The sequence below is a fragment of the Vanacampus margaritifer genome, chromosome 10 (genome assembly GCF_051991255.1).
Source record: "Vanacampus margaritifer isolate UIUO_Vmar chromosome 10, RoL_Vmar_1.0, whole genome shotgun sequence".
Taxonomy (NCBI): domain Eukaryota; kingdom Metazoa; phylum Chordata; class Actinopteri; order Syngnathiformes; family Syngnathidae; genus Vanacampus; species Vanacampus margaritifer.
This window is the reverse complement of record NC_135441.1, coordinates 7,217,223-7,242,672: the sequence shown is the minus strand read 5'-3', so window position 1 is coordinate 7,242,672 and position 25,450 is coordinate 7,217,223. Positions and strand designations below refer to the sequence as shown.

Here is a 25,450-nt window from a genome sequence, read left to right as displayed (position 1 = left end):
AATGCTAAAAGGGAAACATTCACATTGATGACACTGATGCAAGGGAGCAGATTTAGAGTTGAGACGTGCTTGCGGGGATGAGATCAGAAGTCCAGGATGAGGTGGTCGACAGGGTGCAGAAGAGCAGAAGGGTAAATGTGAGATTAAGTAGAGTGTGTGGGGATGAGAGTGAGAGAGAAGAGTCGACCTGCAAGAGGTTAGTTAAAACGCACACATTTGTACTTCAGCTTCATGCTCATTTGAGAGTGGAGGTGAGCGAGGCATGTGGGAAAGGGATGCGGAGCAAAAGGAGGAGGGGAAAAGAAGAAGGAGGGGGCTAAACAACAGCTCTGTTGGGAGATGACGGCAGCTGTGCAGAGGTGCAGGGAGATGCACATACAGTCAAACAAGCAACATTACCAGCACACCAGGACCAAATGAGCGCTTCATTGCTGGATTGACACTTGGATGCAACTGTAAGTAAGAGATAAGAAAGACTAGTCAGAGTGCAGTCAAAAACTGGAAGAGGAAACAAAAGAACGACGGGCAAAAGAAGAACAGGTGGACAAAGAAATCCAGAAGATCATTGGTGCCGTACGGACACAGGTAGGAAGAAGAAAGAACAAGCAAACACCATAACAACTAAACTCTCTTGCCTTATTGTAAAAAATGAATAATAATAATCGTAATACTGCAAAGTGGACATGCATGCACAAGTGCCATAAGGACTGTTTTATGCATTTGAGTAAGTAAAACCATCGCCAGTATAAAGAAAGTAGCCTACAAGAGAAACAAGATGAATGAAAACAGTAAGGAATCAAATGCGGATATTAATTAATCACAGCTGACTGCAGAGAAACAAATTACACCTGATACGTCTTAACTCCCATAACAGCTATTAGCAAGGGAAACCATTGTTGCCATAAACATCATTTAGAATGGCACCACTGCGTGAATAATACATGGACGGAATAGCTTTGCCTTCAGTAACACAATGGTGCGTCTTTGATGAGTTAGCTATAGAATTAGTGATCGCACCAGCCTTGTGAATTAACCATGAGGCAGCAGCCCCATAAATCAGCAGGTAACACTTTCCCTGTCACCTGTAACTTGGATACAGGAAAACGAAACAACCGCTTAATGTTCATTCCTCTTCTTTGCCCGCTTTAAGTGCTAATTAGACATACAGGACTAGTTATTATAGAACAGGAGGGTGTAGACCAGTTCCCCACATGTTACAAGAACAGAGCAAACGTGCAGTTTTGTCACATTGAATGAAGAAATTGGCTGATGCACCACATTGGTTTCAAAAATCCATTCCAAGTCCATTAAACATGTCACATTTTGTTGAGACATCTGGAATCTCAGAGGTCCAACACAATCCATTCAGAGTGTAACGATCACTGAGGGTTGCAACTTTTTATACGACTGTAATAGTAATAGAGACATACAATAGTTTCAACACGTTCACAAATTCAGACTACAACAATTTATTTTGCTGTCTGCTATTGTGTGAATGCAAAATGGCTGCCTCATCCTGGCATTTCAGATCCCAGATCACTCTGGTGTGTTGGTACACCATAATGAAGCTCTCTCCAGCGGCAGTAATGGTAAAACGGCTTGCGTGTCAATGACAGGCTGTGTTCACACTGCAGCTCAATTCGGACTTTTTCACAAGTGTCTTGATTGTTTCATGCAGTGGGAACGGTACAATTCCGATTTTTTTCACACCCGACCTGGGCCTCTTTCGTATGTAGATATAAATCGGATATGTATGCGATGCGTCTGCACTGTGGACGCTCATCCGCACGCATCCGATTCATACGTCATCAAAACCCTGATATGCGCTCTGATTTGCTTCGAAGGGAGACTACTGACACATCTGTGAATATACAAAGCTGTTTTGAGTAAAAGTGTTACATTTTTATTTGTCTTTAATTTAATCACACTTGAAACACGAACCATAAAGTTGACAGCTCTGCAGACAGTTCATCACGAATGGCGATGTCATCTTAGACATAGACGTAGACTTCTCAATGAAATGAGGAGGTCGAGGAGTGTCCCCTCACTTCCCCAAAATATTTCTATTACCTCTTCCAACCTCGCTACTCTGGCAACATGAGGTGAAAAAATAAGTCCGGAGGATTTTTGTTGCTGTTTGTAAACAGCACATTCAAAACTGACGCACAAGGAAGCCAGGACAGCAGCCAACCAGATGCGAGCGTGAAAACAGTCCACCAACCAGGTGCGTGGGTCTTCGCACAGCTGAATTTGCATAATATATGCAGACAAGACGCATGAATCGAACTCCTAAAACGTCCGCGAAACGAGTCCACCAGTCCACCAATCTGTAGCGTGCGTTGGCACAGCTAAATTTGCATATGACACTGATAAAAGTCACTTGCCTCAGCGGCTTGGCTGGTGGTAAAACGTTGCGAGTTGGGTTATTTTTGTGAACAGTTACATCACTCGACGTGTGCTGGTTGCGCATTAGTGATGGGAATTCCGGCTCTTTTTAGGGAACCGGTTCTTTTGGTTCGGTTCCCTAAAAAGAGCCGGCTCCCAAATGGCTCTTTAGATTTTTTGTTGCTTAAATAAATATATTACCAACAATTTAAAACTATGCGCAATACGAATTACTAATGTGAAAAAATTGCACTATATCAAATGTTTGGTGTATAAAATACACTTTTATTTATAAACTCGACTATAAACTCAAATAGAAAGTGCAAACAAATTAGACAAAACAAGATGGGACTGAAGTGCACACTAGAGCCTCCCCGATATGAAGTTTTAGTCTTGCAGACTTTACACACTGCCTTAGTTTTGTCAGTTGTTGTATTGAAATGTGTCCATATATTGCTGCATTTTCTCTTGTCACTCATTTTTTAACAGTTTTTTTTTACCTTTCCGTTTATACAAGCGCTCTCCTCCTCTCTCTCGTCTCCTTCCTCCCGTTCGCGTTCGAGTGTGTGTGACGGCTTGCAGCGTGCTGTCGTGTGCCCCTCCCCCCTTTTGCTGCTCAGCGCAGACACAGAGACGTCACACACACATACTCACCAATCAAATGCGGCTTTAGAGAGAAAAAAAAGAGAGAAAGAGAAAGAAAAGCGACTCCCGTCGTTCACGTCAAAGATCTGGCTCTCAGAGCCGGTTCGTTCGCGACCGACACATCACTATTGCGCATGCGAGTCGCATCACGGCCGCATTGCATTCATATTAAATGTCGCATTTGTTTTTGTAATATGAACGGTACATAAAAATATCGGATTTAACAAAAAATACGAATTGGGCATCACGCCCTGCAGTGTGAACAAAGCCATATTTGTAAACGAACCCCCCCAAAAAAGAAATCTTTAGATATTATTTAAGATCAATTTGCGGAATGGAATTTGCATCTTCAGAAAATAAAATTCAAATCATGAAACTTCATTTGGGACAAACAACACAAAAGATATTTCGGCAGGAAAAATTGGAACAATATTACTTGAACCAAATCCTTTTCAACCAATATTCAATTAAATACATTACAAAGACAAGATATTTCATTTGATGCCTCAAGCATGTTCCAAAAAAAAATTGGGACAAAAGTTGAGGAATGCTCAAATAACATCTGTTTTGAACATTTCAAATGTTCATTGGAAACAGGTGGTTGTCATGATTGGGTATAAAAGGTGCATCCCAGAAAGACTCAAATGTAAACAAGCAGGAATGGGGTGAAGTTCACCACTTTGTAAACAATTGCGTTTAGTAAATAATCCATCAATTTAAGAACAAGTAATTTGGGGATTTCATCATCTAAATTCCATAAAATTCAGAGAATCTGGAAAAATCTTTGCACGTAAGTGACAAGGCCGAAAACCATAATTGAAGGCCCATGATCTTCCATCCCTCAGGCATCATTGCATTAAAAACAAAAAAAAGCATCAATGTGTTAGCGTCTTGCCAAGTGGCTCAAGAACAGCTCAGAAGACCAATGTCCTTTAACGCTATGTCTCCAAATGCAAGTTAAAAATCTACCATGCAAAGTGAAAGCCATAATCAAAAACACCCAGAAACGTTGCTGTTTTTCTGGACCCACACCCATCTGGTTTGGACCGATGTAAAGTGTAAAAGTGTGCTGTGGTCTGACGAGTCTGCATTAAAATTGTTTATGAAAATCATCATTTCACAAGCAAGGATGGTGCAAGGTTCAAAATTTTGTAAACAACTGAAAATAGTCCAACAGTTCAACAACAATGTTTCTCAATGTCGAATTACAATGAATTTAGAGAATTCATCATCTATGGTCCATAATATCATAAAAAGAGTTACTGAGTGCCTGTAACTTTCCATCCACTGCAATAAAAAACAGCATTATTGTGTAAATGATCAGAACACCATTGTCACCTACCACAGCTTGTAGCTACAACTAGCAATGCAAGTTAAAACTCTAACATGCAAAGCAATTGCCATACATCAACACCAGCTTCTCTTGGGCCACACCCATCTGGGATGGACTGATGCAAAGTGGAAACATTTTCTGTGGTCAGACGAGTTGATATTTCAGATTGTTTTTGTAAATCATGGACATTGTGTCCTCCAAAGAGTAAAAGTACCATTCGAACTATCAGCACAAACTTCAAAAGATATCTTTGATGGTTTGTGGGTTGCGTTACTTAGTGCCAAAAGAATGGGTAACTTGCACATCTGTGAGGGCACAATTAAATCATTTACTCCCAGCCATTTTCACTAAAGCAACCCCCTTCACACACGGCTGTTTTACTGGATTTTGACTGATTTTGCAAGGTCCACAGAATATTCTGTTCTATTGTTATAAAAACATGGAACCTACTAAATGAAAGATTAGAGTCTCTTCTTTCATCAGGACAAAAAAGTAGATTTGTGTCTGTTTCTGTTTTGCAGCAATTAGCATTAAAATATAGCTAAGTTTCATCATTATTCACAAGCCTGTTGAAAACACTGAGAAAAAGAGCTTGTTGCAACATGGCCCTGGCTGATTTCTTATACTCTGCTGCCACCTACTGGCCATTTTTTAATAACGACCATTGCTTTAAGCGATCTCTTCATGTCAGAAGCTGTATCAAAGCCTTCTGTATGCTCTAGCATAAAAAAATAATTTATACAGATAAATACGTCTTTTGGGAGTGCAGGACAAAGTATTAAAAAACGCAATGTCTCTACAAATTTCAGCAAGACAATCTTAAGCCACTTTTTGAACATGTTAACAGCGTGGCTTTGTAGTAAAAAAACGTAACGGACTGGCATGCCAGCAGTCCAGACCCGTCTCCCAATGAAAATGGCTGGCATGTTATGAAGCTCTAAACTGTATGTTGTATATCAAAAAGGAAGGGAAAACAACTCCACCTATAAAGTTTCACTCACTAATTTAGTGTCTTAAGTTCCCAAACGCTTATTGAATTTTGTTAAAAAGTGATGGAACACAGTGGCAAATTGCAATTATGCTTCTGTCCCAGCTTTTTTTGAAACATGCATCAAATTCAAAATGAGTGAATATTAGCATAAATAATAATAACAAAGTATGACATCCTACTGTAAACACAGTATGCACAGTGATTTATGGGCAATGAGCATTTCTTCACATTTGTCATTGCTCAGCTGCTGATCCAAAATGTTTGTCCAGCTGCCTACTCCGCTGATCACGTGCCTGACCTTCACTCTTGGGTGAGACACCCCCCACTGCACGACTTGTGCCATGGATAGCGCTGAAACTGATTTCTGTCTGTGGTCCCCAGTGCTTGCATGTTCCCTGGCCCTCACTGGGGGGAATGGAACGACTCCCAGCTCCTGCCGACCATTCAGAAGCTGATGAAAGGATACAACCGCTACTTGAGACCCAATTTCAATGGTAGAAGCAGTTTTGATCAGTTAGTATTGTCCATGCATTGGTTGCCAAATCTTTTTGTGTCTGTCCGACAGAGGGTCCTGTGGAAATCGGGATGAGTCTTGACATCGCAAGCATCGATGCCATCTCTGAAATCAATATGGTAGGCTACAATATTTCTGCTATTATCTTTGAGTGGGACAATATGTCTCTGTTTGAACGAGGCAATAAAGTCACAGTTGATGATTTCATACACCAAGGTGTCTCTTTACAGGACTACACTGCAACTATCTTTTTGCGCCAGCGGTGGCGTGATTCCAGACTGGTGTTCCCAGGGAACGAGAGTGTCAGCTTGGATGGACGCCTGGTGTCACTTCTTTGGATCCCCGACACTTTCATTCCTGACTCAAAGCGCTCCTTCCTGCATGATGTGACGGTGGAAAACCGCCTCATACGCATCTTCAGCAACGGGACCGTTCTCTATGCCCTTCGGTATATTCTCCCACTTATTCACAAATATTGTACAATGTTAAAGAAATAATATGCAGAGCGAGCGCATGAGCATGAGAAATCATGTTGAAGTGCTCAGAAAAGATCTAAAGGTTTCATTAGAATTGCAGCAACTTGCTACCTAAGCTAAGAGCCTCCGCACACTAATACTCATACTAGTACTACTGATCATCAGCAAGGTCTGAAGAAGCCTGATAAGGATCCTGATCATTTGAATCAGGTGTGTTGAAGGAGGGAAACATCTAAAACATGTAGGGTGCCCTCGAGGACTGGAGTTGGTGACCCCTGCTCCAGTGGCAGACAAAAAGTTGACAACACTACTTCGAAGCCAGAAGGATTCCCGTCAGTCATGGGCTCTTAGAATAATTAACTAACCCCCACCCCACATTACTATACCCCTGCTAGTACTCATACTTCGAGTAACATTTTAGCAATAGAACTAAAACGTTCCATCCCTTAGTCAGGTGCGCATTGCGATTACAACTGTACTCTAGTATCCTAACCAAAGAATGAAAGATGTTATTACCTTTTTTACATCATTTAGTTAATAAGGCTTACCCCTAAAAACAGCCATATCGTGTGCGAACAAAGACATTTCTCGCCCCTCCGACATGGGCATTCAGCCACTATTGGCGACAGCCGACATACCCCGAAGCCCTTTCGTCACGGAGCTTGTTGTTGACTTCAGAGGACAGAGTGCCAAAAAATAATAGTTTTTCAGGCCTCGACTTTGTTTTCAATCATCTCTAGCTCACGTTTTCTTGATTTCAGTTTGTTTTTTTTATTTGTGACTCATGGCTTTATAATATGATTATCTGATCATGCAGCGTAATCATTCCCCCAAAAGCTGGAATAAGGGTAGCAATTTGCTTCACTGTCATAATTGTTTTGGGCATTAATTCGCTTTTGAAGTCCACAGACAGCTAAAGCTTCTTCTTGAATAGTTTGAAAATTTGAAAAACGGAACAAAATAATATCAACCCCAAAGTAGAATGCCCACAGATTCCACAACTTTATTTGTTACAATTTGTTAGCAACACTTCTAAAATAGTATAAGGCAAGCGGATCACCATCTTAAGGCCTCCGGTTTGTTATTAATTGATAATTATGGAGAGCTAAGGTAATATGTTTGTCCTGCATGTCATTCCAAATCTATAAAGAATTATTAGTGACACGAGGCTGTTTTTGGACTCAGACGCAGAGGAAGAGGTGGAGGGTAAAGCAGCTTTTAATTAACAAAGCAAAAGCTCTTCGATGAGAGGGAGAAAATAAAGACTATACAAACATTAACTGAAAGCGCTCCAAAAGGGAGGAAGTTCAAAACTACATTCAAAAACAAAAATCACTCTATGACTAAACAAAACTAAGCTATACAAAATTACAAACAAAGGTTCTCTCACGAGACAAGGCAATAAAGGCAACTGGGTATCAAGGCTGTGTGTGGTCTATGGCAGGCTTCAGTGGCTCAAACGAAAACACTTCGGCACAAGACAGGGAAAACGCAGACTAACACATGAGGGTAATGGGGAACAGGTGGAAACAATCAGGGATCAGGGTTGACAGACACCACACGAGGAAGGGCAAGTGACCTGAAACGAGAGGAGTCAGACTTTTCACAATAAAACAGGAAATGACAAGACACCCTCACCGCGGTGTGACAGTACCCCTCCCCCTAGGGCCGACTCCTGACGGCCCAGGCTGGTCAGGATGATCCCCAAAAAAGTCTTCAATTAGAGAGTCATCCATGATGAAGTGGGAAGGTATCCATTGTCTTTCCTCGGGCCCATACCCCTCCCAGTCCACCAAGAACTGCCTGCCCCGGACCCGCTTGCGGACAGCCAGCAATCGCTTGACTTTGTAGACGGGCCCCCCATCCACAATCACAGGAGGCGGCGGGGGCGTAGGAGCCGGAACCAGAGAACTCTCCTTGACTGGCTTGACTTGGCTTGGCTTACGTGGAACGTTGGGTGAACACGCAGGGACCGAGGCAGGCGAAGACGGACCGCGGCCGGGTTGATCACCTTGGAGATGGGGTATGGGCCCACAAACCGAGGCGCCAACTTTTGGCATGGCACCTTTAAATGCAGATGTTTGGCTGACAACCACACTTTGTTCCCTGGCTGGTATACTGGAGCAGGTCTCCTTTTCCGATCCGCTGCTCGCTTGCCTCTGTCCCTCTGGCGCTCCAGAACCTGCCGAGCGGCTGCCCAGACGCGATGGCAACGACGGACCAAGGCATGGGCTGAGGGAACAGAGGCCTCAGACTCTAGGTTAGGAAAAAAAGGAGGGTCGTATCCAAAAACGCATTTGAAGGGGGTGAGTCCAGTGGCAGAGGTGGGCAGGGAGTTATGGGCAAACTCAACCCAGACCAGGTGTTTGCTCCACGATGCCGGGTTCTGAGATACAAGGCACCGTAAACCGGTTTCCAGCTGCTGGTTGAGACGTTCCGACTGACCGTTAGCCCCAGGGTGGTACCCTGAGGTTAGGCTGGCTTTGGCGCCTATTAGGCGGCAAAATTCCTTCCAAAAGCGTGACACAAACTGGGGCCCCCGATCCGACACAATGTCTCTAGGGAACCCGTAAATCCGAAAAACGTGTTTAATCATGACCTCAGCCATTTCCTTGGCTGAGGGAAGCTTTGACAAGGCTAAGAATCGGACCATCTTAGAAAATCGGTCAACTACTGTGAGAACGGTGGTCTTTCCTTTGGAGAGAGGAAGTCGCGTGACAAAATCCAGGGAAATTTCTGGCCATGGTCTAGAAGGAATGGGAAGAGGCTGTAGCAGACCCATGCGTGATCTGGTGGATGTCTTGTTTCGAGCACATACCGAGCAGGCCTCGATGTACTCCCGGACCTCCGGCTCCATGGAAGGCCACCAGAAACGCCGGGAGATGGCGTAAATCAAGGGTGTCCAAACTTTTTGCAAAGAGGGCCAGATTTGGTAAGGTGAAAATGTGTGGGGGCCGACTATTTAGCCTGACATTCTTTGAACCATTAACATTAAATACAAATTAACTTTTTGGGATTTTTTTTAATTACAAATGGCATACTTTTACTTTTACATTTTTTTTTACATTTAGGTTTTTACCGAAATCACAAACCACAAAAAATTAAGAAAACTATAAAGGATATCTAAGTTCATGTGAAACATTACATATTATTCACTATTATATGCTCACTGTAGGAAAAGTGCTGAAAACAAAACAATGATCACTGCATATTCAAACTGTGATTTTGACCATCACAAAAAAATTAATTAACTGAGATTTAAGAATTTATTCAACTCAGAGGACTTAACAAAGGTCTTGCCTGCACTAATGTGAAGGGTGATACTGGGATCTTGACTGCAGTATGTAGTCCATGTCTGGCTCAAGAGCAGTGGTTTTGATGCGCAAGACGTCACGCAGGTGAGAGTCACTCAGTCTTGTCCTCATGCGGCTCTTGTTAATGTTCATAACGGAGAATGTCTTCTCGCACATGTATGTGGAGCCAAACAAGCTCAGCATTTTCTTAGCAAATGTCCGAATTGCTTGGAACCTGCCTTCATCCAGCTGGCGGTAGAAGTTGACAAGAGGGAGCTGTTGGTGCCGACTGCGATGCTCGGCGTCACACTGCAGCTCAATGAGCTCCAGTTGCAGGTGGTCTGGAGCGTCATCAGGGTCCACGGAGAAAGGAGAGGAAAAAAGCGTGATCTCCTTTTCAATAGCTGCAAAGTCCCGAAAGCGCTGCTGAAACTCCTCAACCAGAGATGAGATGTCTGCTGCATACTTTGTCATTTGCGCACTGATATTGATCTGTGGGAAACTGGTCACAATTTCCTGCAGCGACGGGAAATGTGCGGTATTGGGCTGCGCCTGTGACAGGTGTCTTTGGAAAAGTAGCAGCTTGGTCCGAAAGGCTTTGATGTGTGAATACAGTTGGCTTACCACTGCATTTTGCCCTTGAAGGCTTGTGTTCAGCGCATTCAGATGTCGCGTTATGTCAACTAAAAATCCCAAATCAGCCAGCCAAACAGGATCATTTAATTGTGGCATGGGTTGTCCCTTTTTAGTCAAGAATTGTCCAATTTCCTCCCTGAGAGAGAAGAAGCGCTGCAGCGCAGACCCCCGACTGAGCCACCTTACGTCGGTGTGATACAAAACATCTCCGTATTCAGCCTGGATGTCGAGAAGAAACTGTTGAAACTGGCGGTGGCACAGCGCTTTGGAGCGAATATAATTAATAGTCTTTATCACCGGTTTCATAACATTATCATATTTCATATATTTGGCACAGAGAACTTCTTGATGAATAATACAGTGGAGTTTAATAGCGCTGCCTCCTTCTTCGCTGACTTTGTTACAGACAAGGCTTGATAATCCACTCCGCTCGCCAGCCATGGCAGGTGCGCCGTCCGTAATAATCCCGGTGACTTTATTCCACTGTAGTTTCATGTCATCTACGGTGGAACAAACAGAAACAAATAAATCCGTTCCTCTTGTTTGGCCCTTCAGACTCTGGAGGTCCAGAAGCTCTTCACTCACGTTCATGTCATTGTCCACTCCTCTTAAAAAGATCAGTAACTGAACGGTGTCGGACGCATCCGTGCTTTCATTGCACGCTAACGAGAAAAAGTCAAACTCAGTTCCTTTTGCCTCTAACTGTCTCTTAATATCTAATGAAACGTCTTCAATTCTCCGTACCACAGTATTACGAGCCAGGCAAATATTGGCAAACTCTTGCTTCTTCGCGGGACAAATTTTCTCAACCATTTTCATTACACAGTCTTTAATAAATTCACCCTCAGTGAAAGGTTTGCAGTGCTTTGCAATCAGCGTTGCCACTTCGTAGCTTGCCTTTGTGGCATTTTCATTTGACTCACGGACTCTTGTGAAAAAGCTTTGCTGTGCCGTTAAAACAGCTTCCAGTTGCTTCACTTTTTCACCGCGTTTGTTCCCAGTTAGCTTGTCGTAGCTAGCATGTTTCGTCTGGTAGTGCCTCTTGATGTTGAATTCCTTGAAAACAGCCACAGTCTCTTGGCAAATTAGGCAGACACAGTTGTTTCGTATTTCAGTGAAAAAATACTCAAATTTCCACTTGTCCTGGAAGCGGCGGCCCTCGCGGTCAACTTTCCTTTTTTTGTTTACAGACGCCATGTTAGAAATGGGCTGGGCTGAAACGATCACGCAAGGTCAAGGGTCACGGCGGCCAGAGTGCGGCCACAGGGCTACTGCCATCTTCTGGTGAAATGAAAAATAGCTTTTTGTACACATGTATTTTATACTGTGGTCAACAGTGCTGGCGGGCCGCATATTATTGATTTCATGATAGAGGCCGCGGGCCGGTAAAAATTTGTCCACGGGCCGCAATTGGCCCGGGGGCCGGACTTTGGACATGTCTGGCGTAAATTGTCCGTCGAACTCCCGGATGACAGGATAGAAGCGAGGTGTGACCCCAATGGATCACCTGTGGGCGCAGCTGCTCTGGAACAAATAGTCTATTCGCCGGGCACCCTTTTGGTGGGGTTGCCTCCCCGTTGGCTTGTTTCACTTCCCTCTCGATTGACCATGTCACGGCTCCAATCACACAGTCCGGCGAAAGGATGGTCTCTGGTTCCTTAGTTACAGGCTCAGGATCGTAGAGACGGGACAGGGCGTCGGGTTTGATGTTTTGAGACCCCGGCCTGTAAGTGAGAGAGAAGGAAAACCGGTTGAAGAACAGTGCCCATCTGGCCTGGCGTGAGTTGAGTCTCTTGGCTTTGCGTATATATTCCAGGTTCTTGTGATCGGTCCAGACCACGAATGGATGCTTTGCCCCCTCAAGCCAGTGCCTCCACTCTTCCAGAGCAAGCTTGACGGCCAGAAGCTCTTTGTCCCCAACGTCATAGTTCCGCTCGGCCTTGGATAATCGTTGTGAAAAGAATGCGCAGGGGTGCATCTTTCCATCCTTCTCTGCGCGTTGAGACAGGACAGCTCCGATCCCCTCATTGGACGCATCCACTTCCACCATGAATTGCCGCTGTGGATCTGGTACTATGAGGATCGGAGCTGTGACAAATCGTTTCTTGAGTGCTTCAAAAGCGGCTTCAGCCGCCGGTGACCAACTGAACCTCACCAGAGTGGAGGTGAGGGCATGCAGAGGGGCAGCTATTGCGCTGAACCCTCTGATGAAGCGTCTGTAGAAGTTTGCGAACCCGAGGAACTGATGAACCTTCTTGCGGCTAACAGGAGTGGGCCACTCCGTCACGGCCCTAGTTTTAGCCGGGTCCATCTGAACCCTCCCCGGAGCTATGACGAAACCCAAAAAAGAGACGCTTTCAGCATGAAAGATGCATTTCTCGGCCTTAACATACAGTTTGTGCTCCAGCAGTCTTTAAAGAACCTTGGAAACATGGATCTGATGAGTGGCTAGATCTGTCGAGTATATGAGTATGTCGTCTAAATAAACATATACAAACTGGTCCAGAAAGTCTCTCAACACGTCATTGATCATGGCCTGGAAAACTGCAGGAGCGTTAGTGAGTCCGAAGGGCATGACCAGGTATTCATAATGGCCACTAGGTGTATTGAACCCTGTCTTCCACTCATCCCCCTCTCGGATCCTAATGAGGTGGTAGGCGTTGCGCAAGTCCAATTTAGTAAAGATCGTGGCTTGTTGGAGATTTTCAGAGACGGAGGACATGAGAGGAAGAGGGTAGCGGTTCTTTATCGTAATGTCATTAAGGGGGCTATAGTCTATACATGGCCGTAAGGAACCATCTTTCTTCCCCACAAAAAAGAAACCTGCTCCCGCTGGTGATGAGGAAGGACGAATCAGTCCAACCTTCAGGGAAGTTTCGATGTAATCCCTAAGGGCCGCCTTCTCTGGTCCTGGAACAGAATATAGGCGTCCCTTGGGAATGGTGGAACCAGGAATCAGTTCTATGGCACAGTCATAGGCACGATGGGGTGGGAGCGACATGGCCTTGGTCTTGCTGAAGATCTCCTGGAGGTGATGGTAGCATGGAGGCACGGTGCTCAAATTCGGGTATTCTGCGTCTGTGAAGGATTTGACAGAAATGTGATCAACTGTGGTGATGTCTACTTCTCGGTTTGGTGAACCAATCCCATGGCTCACACAATTCTTTCCCCATCCCAGAACTTCGCCAGTTACCCAGTCTACATGGGGATTGTGTTCACACAACCAGGGGTGTCCTAGGACCAGGGTCCGTGAAGGAGACTGAAAAACTAGGTGCTCCTTATGTTGGCCGACTTGGAGCTGGATGGGTTCTGTGATGTGCGTAATAATGAATAGTTCACTTCCATTCAGTGCCCTAGCCTTAATGGGCTTGATTAACGGCTCAGTCTTGGCTCCTAACTGTCTCACCAGCCCCCAGTCAATTAGGCTCTCGTCGGCCCCAGAATCTATCAGGGCATCGAGGTCTGTGGGAGTGGTGTGATGATTGATCCTTACTGACGTGAGTCTTCGTGCAACCGCCGCCGGAGTCGTGACTTGACTCACCTCTTGGGTCCTTTTGGCTGGGCAGGCGACCACGAGGCGATCTCGGTTCCCAAAGTAGAAACACAGCCCTTCCCGCTGTCGACGCCGTCTCTCCTCCAGCGAGATCCGCGCTCTGCCCAGTTGCATGGGCTCTTCCTCTGGTTGCGCGGGAGCTGGTTGGCGCTGAACTGACAGGGATCCGAGAGGAGCTGACCCCCCTGATGTTGGGAAGCGCGGGAAGCCCTCCATTGTCCTGGTCCGGCGAGTGCGGCTCTGCGTCACCTCCTGCAGCCGATGATCCGTCCGTATGGCCAGGGCGATGAGGGAGTCCAAATCCGGTGGAAGATCGACTGCGATGAGAAGCTCCTGGATGGACGTTGCCAGGCCCTTGAGAAAAACGTCGTAGAGCGCCGTGGTGTTCCAGCCACTCTCTGCCGCAAGAGTGCGGAAGCGTATGGCATAGTCACTCACGGAGTCCCTTCCTTGGATCAGACTGCTTAGCTGCCGGGCCTTTTCCCGGTCAGAACAGGCTGGGTCAAAGACTCCCTGAAGAGCGGCTCGGAATTTCGGGGCGGAGCTGCAAAGTGGGGAACAGCGGGCCCACTCTGCCGTGGCCCAGGCTCTGGCTCTTCCAGTCAGGTGAGAAATCATGAAAGCCACCCGTGAACGATCTGTGGGAAAAGCCTGGGGGGAGTACTCAAAATGAATGTCACAGTCTGTTAAAAAGGCCTTGCATTGTCCTGGCTCTCCAGAGAATCGCTCAGGAGAGGCTAACTTGATCCCTGATCCGGTATATGGCACGGGTTGGATCGGCAAGGTAGCTTGAGTCTCTGGCTCGGACGGAGGGCTATTGGTGCGACTTCGAGCACCCGGAATCTGAGCTGAAAGCTCGGTCATTTGCGTTGCCATGGCGGTCTGAAACTCCTCCTGTCGGTGTAGACGGGCATCCTGAGCCCGCAAAGCTGCGATCAATTGCTCTCTCTCTGCTGAGTCCATGCTGGCCGAAGTGTTCTGACACAACGAGGCTGTTTTTGGACTCAGACGCAGAGGAAGAGGTGGAGGGTAAAGCAGCTTTTAATTAACAAAACAAAAGCTCTTCGATGAGAGGGAGAAAATAAAGACTATACAAACATTAACTGAAAGCGCTCCAAAAGGGAGGAAGTTCAAAACTACATTCAAAAACAAAAATCACTCTATGACTAAACAAAACTAAGCTATACAAAATTAAAAACAAAGGTTCTCTCATGAGACAAGGCAATAAAGGCAACAAGGCAATTGGGTATCAAGGCTGTGGTCTATGGCATGCTTCAGTGGCTCAAACGAAAACACTTCGGCACAAGACAGGGAAAACGCAGACTATTTAACAAATGAGGGTAATGGGGAACAGGTGGAAACAATCAGGGATCAGGGTTGACACAGACACCACACGAGGAAGGGCAAGTGACCTGAAACGAGAGGAGTCAGACTTTTCACAATAAAACAGGAAATGACAAGACATACCTGCCAACTTTTGAAAGTGAAAAAGCCTAGTAGCTAGGGTCCAGGGGCCGCATGTCGACGTCCGGTGGGGGGTTCAGGGGGGTGAAGCCCCCCTGAAGCCAAAGGATTTTTAGCATTTTCAGGGATTAAAATGCAGCTAAGAAGTAACAAATTTTACATTTTTTTCACAATCACAACCTCATGTTTACTGTCAATTTACCTTAACTGTACTGATGGAAATAATCAAAAGAAAGTTCTTTAAAGCTCAACAATTTATTTAATATAACAAAGTCATAGAAAACCCTCATAAATGAATGATATCCAAATGTTCTCCATGTTATACAAGCTACAGCCTAAGCATTATTTGTTCTCCATTGTGCATCGTTTTGATTTTTTCAACTGGTCTTTCGAATGGGTCACACTGTGGCACTTGTATCCAGATGATGTCATCATCATTTTCCTCGTCATCAGGCTGCCAAGCACTTTGGTCGATAGACTTGCCCGGAACTCCGTCTTGTTCTTGTTGACATGACTGAAGATCCGTTCACAGTCTGCGTTGCTGTGATAAATCACCAACACAGACTTGGCCACTTTGAAGAGGGCTCCAAACTTGGCCTTGCCAGTGGCTGGGTCCTTGAGTTTAGAGAGCTCGTTCCACGCTGTGTCCACTCGCTCAGCTTCTGTGACGGCAGGGGTGAGTGGATCGCACTGGTATACGAGGAACTCCTCTTCCAGACTCCTCTTGTCATCCTTGGTCAGGAGGTGAGGGTACCTCTCAGCAAAGAATCTCACCTGGCGGAACTTGCAGTCCTGCCTGTAGCTGATATCCAGAATCCGGGCATTCACCAGAACTTCATCCCCAAAGGGAAATGCCCTGATCATGTAGCTGCATGTGCTGCTGTAGAATGCCCTGACACTGGAAAAGAAAGTGGTGAGGTCACATTCCTTTGCATGTTCAGCCACATAGTCCCTGCAGTTGGTTCCGATGAAGAGATCCTCGTCGTCCTTCTGGTTGGCCCGGTCCTTAAAGTTCACCTTTGTGATGTCACTGGCAGCGATGATGACCTTTGGCTTCATTAAGCGCATGATGAGCTTCCTGAACTGAGTCGAGAGCACATGGTGCAAGAGATGCACGCAGGGTTCATCTTTTTGGAGGAAGGTGTTGGTCTCGTTGAAGATTGGCAAGACTGCCATCAAGAAATGGGCATACAACAAAGTGTTCTTGTCACTCATCTTGGTGAGGATAAGGCTGGCTTTGCTGCTGCTGGTTTTGGTGTCATCTTCTTTCTTCTTCTCCTTCACCTTCTTAGACTTGTCCGCCATTTCCTTCTCCTTGAACATGCACCTGGCCAAGTCGAAGGTCTTGGAGGAGTCTGCTTTCTCATCTGTTGCCTGAGGAGCGGCCGTGTCAAGCTTCCTTTTCTTCTCCTCCGACTTCTTCACATCAGGAGTGTAGGGCCTCTTTCTTCCTCTGCTGGATGGCATGCTGGACTTCTTCTCATGACCCACCTCCGCCTCAAAGAACTTGATGAGAGCCGTCCACTGCTGAAGGAGTCGGTCCAAGCAATGCTCCAGGGACAGCCATCTTGTTGACACATGCTTCAGGATCTTGGCCTTGGGTAGACCTTCCTCTTCTTGGAACTGTCGGAGTGCCTGCTTGCGTTTGCTGCTCTTCTCCAAGTAGTAGAACACGTCCACAAGCAGATCATCTAGCTTCACTGGCAATTGCTTCGCCCCTCTCTGAACAGCCAAGTGGATGAGATGACAGGAACAACCTGCAAATTAATTGCAAAAATTGAAAAGAAACTATGGAAAATTGTATTTTCAAGTGATATATTTGATACCATAAATTAATCAGCTTGCAGCGTTTTCGTAATAGGCACATAGATAAGAAATAATAATAATTTTGAATAACGTGCATAGTCAATTACCTGCGATGTATGCTGACGGAGATTTTTCTGTGATGAAGGACGCGACTCCTTTCTTGGATCCAAGCATAACAGCGGCGTTGTCGGCAGCAAAACACACTAAATTATCCCAGGGAATGTTGTTCGAGTTCATTTCTTTTTCAATAATCTTAAAAATGTTCTCGCCCGTCGATGCCGTGTTGCATTCTCTCAACGAAAGAAGCACTGACAGAACTTTTCCTGTTTGGTTATCGAAGTATCGTACACAAATTGGATAAAGTTTTACATCGTCGTAGTCTGTACTTCCATCAGTAGACATGCTAAAAGGCGAAGATTTGATGACATCGACGATGCTTTGTGATGATTCTTCACCAAGGCACTGAATGATGTTCGAAGTTTTCGTTCTCCCACAACCATATTTTTTAGCGATCTTAGAATCGGGAAACATTCTCCTGAAAAGCGGTCCCATGTGGTCGGCCATAGCGATTGGAACACCATGTTCAATGATCGCTTCAGTAAATAACACTTCGGCATTTATGACGTCCAAAGAATCGGTTGGGGCGACAAAAAAAGTGGAGATTTTGCCGCTGGAATTACTGTCATTGGCATTTGATTTGTGTTTTTTCGTTCCCACGTGGTCATTAACGTCGCTAATTCCTCCATGACCCACAGAAAAGTCTTGTCTACACAGTGTGCAGTTCGCATAATTTTCACCTTTTCTCGATCTGATGATTACTCCAGGGAAAGCTTTGGAATATTCTTCACGAAAGCACTGTAATTTCCGTTTCGGTTTCACAATTTTCTGCACTTTTTCTCCGGTAGATTCCATAATCTATTCAAAGCACCTATATCTCGGTTCCTTCTCGCTGCCGATTAAACAATTGCAGTGCTCTAATTGAGCCAATTGAGCTAAAAATAAACCTCGCGCATGCGCAGACGACTGGCAGTACCGATAGCCTTTGTTTGAAATGGTACAGACGCTCCCCTACTTACGAACTTTCGAGTTACGAACAACGGTACATACGAACATGTCTGCGCGTACAGTACATGTCGAAAAATGTCCGTAAAGAGATGCTGTAAGTTAAGATTTTGTATTGCGCGTAGTGCTTCTTTCCGCCGCTAATACCGCCGCTTGGCGCTGTGAGAGCTCATTGGAGGCTCTGCAACGTGTCGAGGAGGAGGAGGAAGAAACACTTCCCCCCGTGAAGAAATTCGAGGCGAAACTGTTGGCGGAGGGGTTTTCGCTGATAGATAAAGCCCTCGCACTCTTCGAGCAGCAAGACCCAAACATCGAACCTTGCCCAAAGGTTGCAAATCAAATAAATGATGCCACACAGTGCTACCGCGTCATTTATGAAGAAAAAAAAGGAAGCTGTGCAGTCGTCGTTGGATCGCTTCTTTCGGCCAGTTTCGAATAAATCCTCCAAGGGAGATACTCGCCAACCCGCATCTTCTTCTCCTCGACCCTCAACTTCTTCCGACGTGTTCTTCCATTAAGTGTCTCTCGTTCTCTCTCTAACATTGCACTGTACTGTACGTATTCTCTCTATTTTATTAAAAGTTTTTTTCAGTACAAACCAATGCCGTTTATTTGTATACAAGCCTTAAACATACTTATATAAACCTTCAATATACTTATATAGGCTTTAAACATAAATTATAATACAAAATATAGCGCTGAAGCAACTTACGAACGACCGCTCGGAACGGAACTCGTTCGTATGTTGGGGAGCGTCTGTACTTCGCGATCTCGTGGTGGAATGTTTTTCATTCTTTATTTACGATTTTAATTTTTTTTTTTTCAAGGGGAAAACCGTAGTTTTTGTAATGCAACCGTAACACCGTAATGGGTTCAAGAAAACCGTACTCATTACGGCAAAACCGTAGTAGTTGGCAGGTATGATCAAGACACCCTCACCGCGGTGTGACAATTAGTAGGGATGAGTATGTATCTTTATTTGAAGGAAGCGGGGCCTAAACCGGAAGTGGGCATGGTTTAACTGAATATGGGTGGGGCTTACGTCAATACATTATTTTTTTTTATTGTGAAATTGGGGGAAAAAAAGTTTTACATTTATATGGATTGATCAAAAGTAGTTTTTTTGTTTTTTGTTTATTTGAAAACTATTTACAAAACAGCATGAGGAGGGAGGGTTCAGCCCTATTAAGGAATTCTATCCGTGTTATATTTGTATCCAGAAAAAAATATATTCTCGTTGTAAGAATATCCGGCTCACCACTAATTTTTAGGCCTCTTCATGTTGTAGTATAAGACCCTGGTGCAAGCACAACCAAGTGATGTCTGCCATCTAGTGGTGAATAGTAATATTACAACCTAAAACTTTACAGGCCTATGAATAGCAGGGCTTCACTTTATAGTATATTCTTCAAAAATGTCTGACAAACTTCTGATATACATCATCCACGAATAATGGGGGTTGGCTCCCCCCAAACAAAACCTTTTTTTTTCCCAATAATAAATATTTAAAAAAAATAAAAATAACTCTGAATAGGTGAATCTATGGGTGGCGCTTGGTACCTTATTATGTGGGGGTCCACTGTTTAAAAATTTCCCCCACCAAAAGTAAATAAATCGACGGGCCACTCAGAGTGTGGGCACGGACCATCAGTTAGTAGAGAATTCGTTTGACTGCACAATTAGTTTTATTGTTTTGAAAACTGCTCTAGTTAATTACTTAATCATGACATCCAGAAAACTGCAATAGAATTCAAACCAAAGTACAGGGCTTCAGTTTACAATTTATACTACTTTACACATACACACAAAAATAGTCAAATTGAAGGATGGCTAAAATAGTGCAGCTTCATTTTTGGACGCTTTTGTTTCACCTCAATCACCTACACATGAACCAACACATCAGCTTGTGTGTGAGGGGTGAAAGCATGCACACAAATCAGACAATGTTGTCTTGACAGCATCACAGCGACCATCGCCTGCAACATGGACCTGACCAAATACCCCATGGACAGACAGGTGTGCACCCTGCAGCTAGAAAGCTGTGAGTAACTGAATTCCAACTCACTCACATCCACCATACTCTCCTATATACGGTGTAGATGGCCACTATCATCTCCATCTTCCTCAATATCATCATCACCATTATAATCATCATTGTAGTAAGTATGACGCTAACGACACAGGCTTGCATTTGGCTACAGAACTCAATAAAGACAAGTGTTGTGTTGTGTGTGTAATCAGGGGGCTACAACCTGCAGGATGTTGTGTTTTACTGGACCAGAGGGAATGATTCAGTGAAGGGTCTGGACACGCTGCGGCTGGCTCAGTATAGCGTGGAGAGCTACTACACATCTGTGTCACAGGCTGTGTACGAAACTGGTAAGCCTACTGCAAACACAAGGGAATTATTATAGCTTTTAGAAGGGTTCATGTGCGTTTGTGTTTGTTCACAGGACAATACCCCAAGCTGGTGTTGCATTTTGCACTGCGCAGAAACGTGTTGTTCTTCATCTTGGAAACATATGTTCCCTCCACTCTCTTGGTGGTTCTCTCCTGGGTCTCATTCTGGATCAGCCAGTCGTCTGTACCAGCCAGGACCTGCATTGGTTAGTAACAGATTAATCATAGTCTCAAACAAAGATGAGAATCCAAAATCGGTTATTTTTCAGAAGTGGCTCTTAATTAGGCGGCACGGTGGTTGACTGGTTAGCACGTCCGCCTCTTAGTGCAGAGGACGTGAGATCGAGTTCGGGCTTTGGCCTTCCTGGGTGGAGTTTGCATGTTCTCCCCGTGCCAGTATGGGTTTTCTCTGGGTACTCCGGTTGGCAGGTTAATTGAACACTCTGAATTGTCCCTAGGTGCGATTGTAAGTATAAATGGTCGTTCGTCTGTGTCTGCCCTGGATTGGCTGGCAACCAGTTCAGGGTGTACCCTGCCTACTGCCCGAAGCCAGCTGGAATTGGCTCCAGCGCCCCCGCGGCCCTTGTGAGGAATAAGCGGTTAAGAAAATGGATGGATGGATGGATGGATGGGTTCCTAATTATCATTTGCTTGCGTGCCTGACAATTCTGTTTATGCAAATGAATGAATGCATTTTGGTTCTGAACTTTTCTGACACATTATTAATATAGTACTGCAATATAAAAACATCTACAGTACAATAGTCTATAACCCCCAGTTGTTTATGCTGTTATTTTGATGTGTAGGATTTTGTATTATCTTTGTTGCTACTCTGTAGCATCCGAGACTGTAACTCAACACGGTTGCTTTTCTATTATGCAGCCTTGTGCATTACTCTTCAGGCATAGCCAATAAACCCGCTTAATACAACTACTACAGTAGTAGTAGAATTACTGATGCTTGGAGGGTGGGGTGCTTGGGCGACATGCTTAAGCGACAACCGTAACTGTCACGCTGGTGACGTGAGCCGAGTTCAATAAACAGCGTTGTGCCGTGTGCATGTGTAACAGAGAACTTGAGTTATCAGATGTGCACTCCAGGATAGAATGAGTTCATGAATTGTCAAGAGTGATGCTCAAACCTCAGATGCTACAAGAATGAAGATTAATGTAATTGCAGCATTGTATAAATAAATTGAGAAACTGTCACAGAATTATGAGACATTTGTGATTAGGGATGGAAATTGATGAGAATTTGGTGATTCTAATTCAATTTTATTGATATTTGGCATAAGGCAAAAGACAACTTGGATATAAATGTACGAGTGAATATTAGTCCATAGTGGCACAATATGAACTTAGACGTGGTATGATCAAGTTAGACTTCATCATAGTCTTCAACAACACAAAAATCTCATCTCTTTTTTTTTCTTCCCTCCACAAAAATGTGAGGATTAAGTTACAGTGCATTCAGTAAACAAGTTACATTATACGAAGGTGGCAACACTACGCGGGCAAAAATAGGAAGTAAAGGTAGACTTTGTTGCGGAAAGAAGTGCCTATCAAAATAAAAACGAAAATCCCAAAATTCAACTCCACAGTAATCATTGAATCATCATACTCTGTACAGTATTTAAATAGAATATGATTGTAAGAGAAATTTAAAAAAAAAAAAAAAGTATTTTTTTCCCCCACTATAAATTTTATACAAGTGTCTTATAACCTGTTGTGCTCGTAACCAAAAAAAAGTAACTAGTTACAGCTGCTAGTTACTTAATTTTAAAAGTAACTCAATTACTCTGATGATAACTTAAACAAAAATGCAATGCGTTACTATTAAAAGTAACTTTTTAGTTAATTAAAAAAAAGAACATACGCTGTTCCTTTATGCTTAGCTAAAGTAAAGTAATGAGCATATTTCCACGTCGAAAAACTCGTCTTGCACTCACCCTGACTCTCCATGACTGCCAAATCCGATACCCGCCCATAATGCGTCTTCTTCGTCAGCATGTACGGCAACAGCAATCCAAAGTTAACAGGAAGTAGTACAGTACACAGCAGCCATCCATTCATTATTTTATTCCGAACGGCTTATCCTCACAAGTGTCGCACAATTAAATGATCAAATTAAACAATTTATTAAGTAACTGACTAACGCACCATATTGCAACTGTAACTGAGTTACTGTATTTAAAAAAGTAATGCATTAGAGTATTAGTTATTATTAAAAAGTTACTACGTTACAGTAACGCGTTACTAGTAACTGGTCACTGCCCAACACTGCTTATAACAACTGTGAAGCATTAGAAGTGGTGATCAGGAGTGCACCGTATGCTGCTTCGTATTGTATATCATGATTAAATAAAATATTCGGTCAACTATGTGCATTGTGATAATACAGGGTTGTGCACTAAAAATGTCACTTCTTTAAATTCCTTACTGAAGGAACTCAAGAATACATTGCAATGTACCGGTAGCTAACAGTAAACTTTATTGGAGACTCTAGAATCAGTACTAAAGAGCACCAAGAAAGCAGTATAGAAGTTTCGATCTGACTCATACAGTACGTCTGAAAGGTAATAGAATGAGGAGACGGCTATGACTTTAATCTGATTAGTAGAAAAGGTCATTACAACTGTGAGGGCTGCAATTTGCTGGCAAGCAATCCCCCTCACGGTCAAATTTCCAGCGTCCCTAATGATGACAAGGGTTATAGAAAATGGATAGGAGGAACAAACACTTACATGAAACTGTGATCTTCTTGCAGGTGTTACGACAGTCCTGACGATGACTACTCTTATGATGGGCGCTCGCACCTCCCTACCAAATGCCAACTGCTTCATTAAGGCCATCGACGTCTACCTGGGCATTTGCTTTACCTTCATCTTTGGTGCTCTATTGGAGTACGCATGTGCTCACTTCTATACCATGCAACAGCAGACCATAGAGGACTTACACAGGGTGGGACACATGTCCAAACATCAACAAAAATATATTGGCGTGATGTTCACATAATGAAAGCAGACATCTTTTTTTTAGGATCTTGTGAGAGAGTTCAACGAGTCCAGCGGAAACGGCTCCGTCCCCATCGTCAGCTCCACCCAGCCGAAAAATTTGGCGAAAGTGAGCTCCCCCGCCGAGGAACCTACAGAACAGTCAGCCAACAGTGACACGAAGGCCACCAGTGAAGCCAAGGAGGAAAAAACAGGTCAAGGCTGCAGCCTGTCGTCAGTGAAGGAGGCTTCAAGGAGGGCAGTGGCCATCTTCATTGTGGAAAATCCACACAACATCGACCGCCATGCCCGCACCGTTTTCCCCACGGCGTTCCTTTTCGTCAATATTCTCTACTGGCTTTATTATCTCTTTCTCTGAGAGATGCTCGCAAGCTGCCGCTGGGTTCATTTCACCACCCTGCAGCTGCTTCGCATTCCCGACGGAGACGCCAGGCCAGTCGCTTGGATCTGAAGTCATCATACATGCTTTTGGTTGAGAAGTGATATGTAAAAAAACAACTTTCAACCAGATGATGAGGCAACAAATGAATACCACATCGACATCACATCACACGCGAGTCCACCATGCCTGTAATTTGTCCATCGACCGGCAAATCAATTTAACTAGCTGTAAAAAACAAATGTCTGTTTCAGCACTAAAATGTGTTCCATCTGACTGACTGCCTTTTATTATTATTTTTTTTTACAAATACATTGTTTGTACAAGACCATGTTCTGTAATTACTTTCACAGCATGTAATATTAGAATAATAAAACAGTGATGCAGGACAAGCTGGTGTGCTGTTTTGTTTTGGATAATTGAGGCTATTATAATTTCAGGACGAGCAAATGTGGAAAATAAATCTCATTAGTGTTAACGTACCAACAATAACAATCCTTCAAACTTGTTTCATACTGCTATTTTAAATAGCTTAAGCAGGCAGGAACGTGAACAATGAAGAAGTGGGAAAAACAAACAAAGAAAACATTTAATAATGGTGTATCTTTTTAAACTGGATTATCATTGTAATGTTATCAAAATACATGTCATGGCAATGAATAGCATGAATCCATTTAATGACTTTAAGGGTCTGTAGACACCCAGGCCAGAGAATCTTAAAGTGCAAAAGTCAACCACAGGTTTTGCAGGTAAATGAAAAAGGTACAATTTCCCCACTTTGACAGATTGAGTTATATTTTCACATCACACCTCTCGATGAATGGCTCAACTATCAATGGCAATGATCATTTGTGCTCTAGGATATGTCTAAATTGATGCAGGATGTCTTCAGAACCTAAACTTAGTGCACATCTCGTGACGCACGTCCTTTAGCAGATGGTTAAATTGTGTTATCAGGAGCCTTATGAAAACTCTGACATGAACTATACACTAAGCTCAAAACATAGAAAACAGTAGTCATTAAAAAAAAAACAGTAATTGAAAGGCACATTGGGACTTTATCTACTTTCAATCATCTTATCACAACACCTCACATTTATAATCTGTCTTTTCCCATACAAAACCATAACCCCCTCCTTGAGCCAATATTGCATGCATTCACACTGCACTACGCGTTGCAACTTTCCAACACCTGACATATCTCATTTGTGCTTACCACGTGGAGATCTGCATTATTTAAGGCTGAACAGTTTTTTTAGTCTTTGGATTTCTGAAACGTCTCAGGCGCTGAAGTACAAAAGAATTATAGAAGATTTATCTCCATCTAGTGGCTGTTTTCTTTCATTACAACATTGACTTGGACATTTGTGCTTCTGAATGAGGGTGAGAAATCATCCTCGGCAGGATGGCAGACTGCAACTTTACATCCTGTAATCAGTTCCAATTACTTAAGTACTTCTGAAGATGCTGTCTTTAAGTTCTTTTCTTTGATTCCCATTC

The 25,450-nt window shown here is 43.9% G+C and overlaps 3 protein-coding genes across 8 annotated transcripts in view; 1 reads left to right on the top strand and 2 right to left on the bottom strand.

Annotated features, from left to right (window-relative positions):
• The first annotated feature begins 347 nt into the window (after positions 1 to 347).
• gabrp (gamma-aminobutyric acid type A receptor subunit pi) lies at positions 348 to 24,342 on the top strand. Its single transcript, XM_077577486.1, has 10 exons — positions 348 to 585; positions 5,599 to 5,664; positions 5,736 to 5,848; positions 5,920 to 5,987; positions 6,099 to 6,316; positions 20,117 to 20,199; positions 20,400 to 20,537; positions 20,612 to 20,764; positions 23,325 to 23,518; positions 23,597 to 24,342. The coding sequence occupies exons 2-10, from the start codon at positions 5,612 to 5,614 to the stop codon at positions 23,927 to 23,929; spliced, it is 1,353 nt and encodes a 450-aa protein (XP_077433612.1). The 5' UTR covers positions 348 to 585; positions 5,599 to 5,611; the 3' UTR covers positions 23,930 to 24,342.
• LOC144058876 (uncharacterized) lies at positions 15,527 to 19,050 on the bottom strand. Its single transcript, XM_077577484.1, has 2 exons — positions 17,204 to 19,050; positions 15,527 to 17,047 (listed from the first exon to the last, which is right to left on the bottom strand). Exons 1-2 carry the CDS (start codon positions 18,006 to 18,008, stop codon positions 15,633 to 15,635), a joined length of 2,220 nt encoding a protein of 739 aa, XP_077433610.1. The 5' UTR covers positions 18,009 to 19,050; the 3' UTR covers positions 15,527 to 15,632.
• Positions 24,213 to 25,450, bottom strand: part of afap1l1a (actin filament associated protein 1-like 1a) — a 38,403-nt gene continuing 37,165 nt past the window's right edge. For all 6 annotated transcript variants that reach the window (XM_077577478.1, XM_077577480.1, XM_077577479.1 and 3 more), the window contains one exon: positions 24,213 to 25,450. In XM_077577478.1, the coding sequence (XP_077433604.1) occupies positions 25,424 to 25,450 (27 nt within the window). In that variant the 3' untranslated portion in view covers positions 24,213 to 25,423.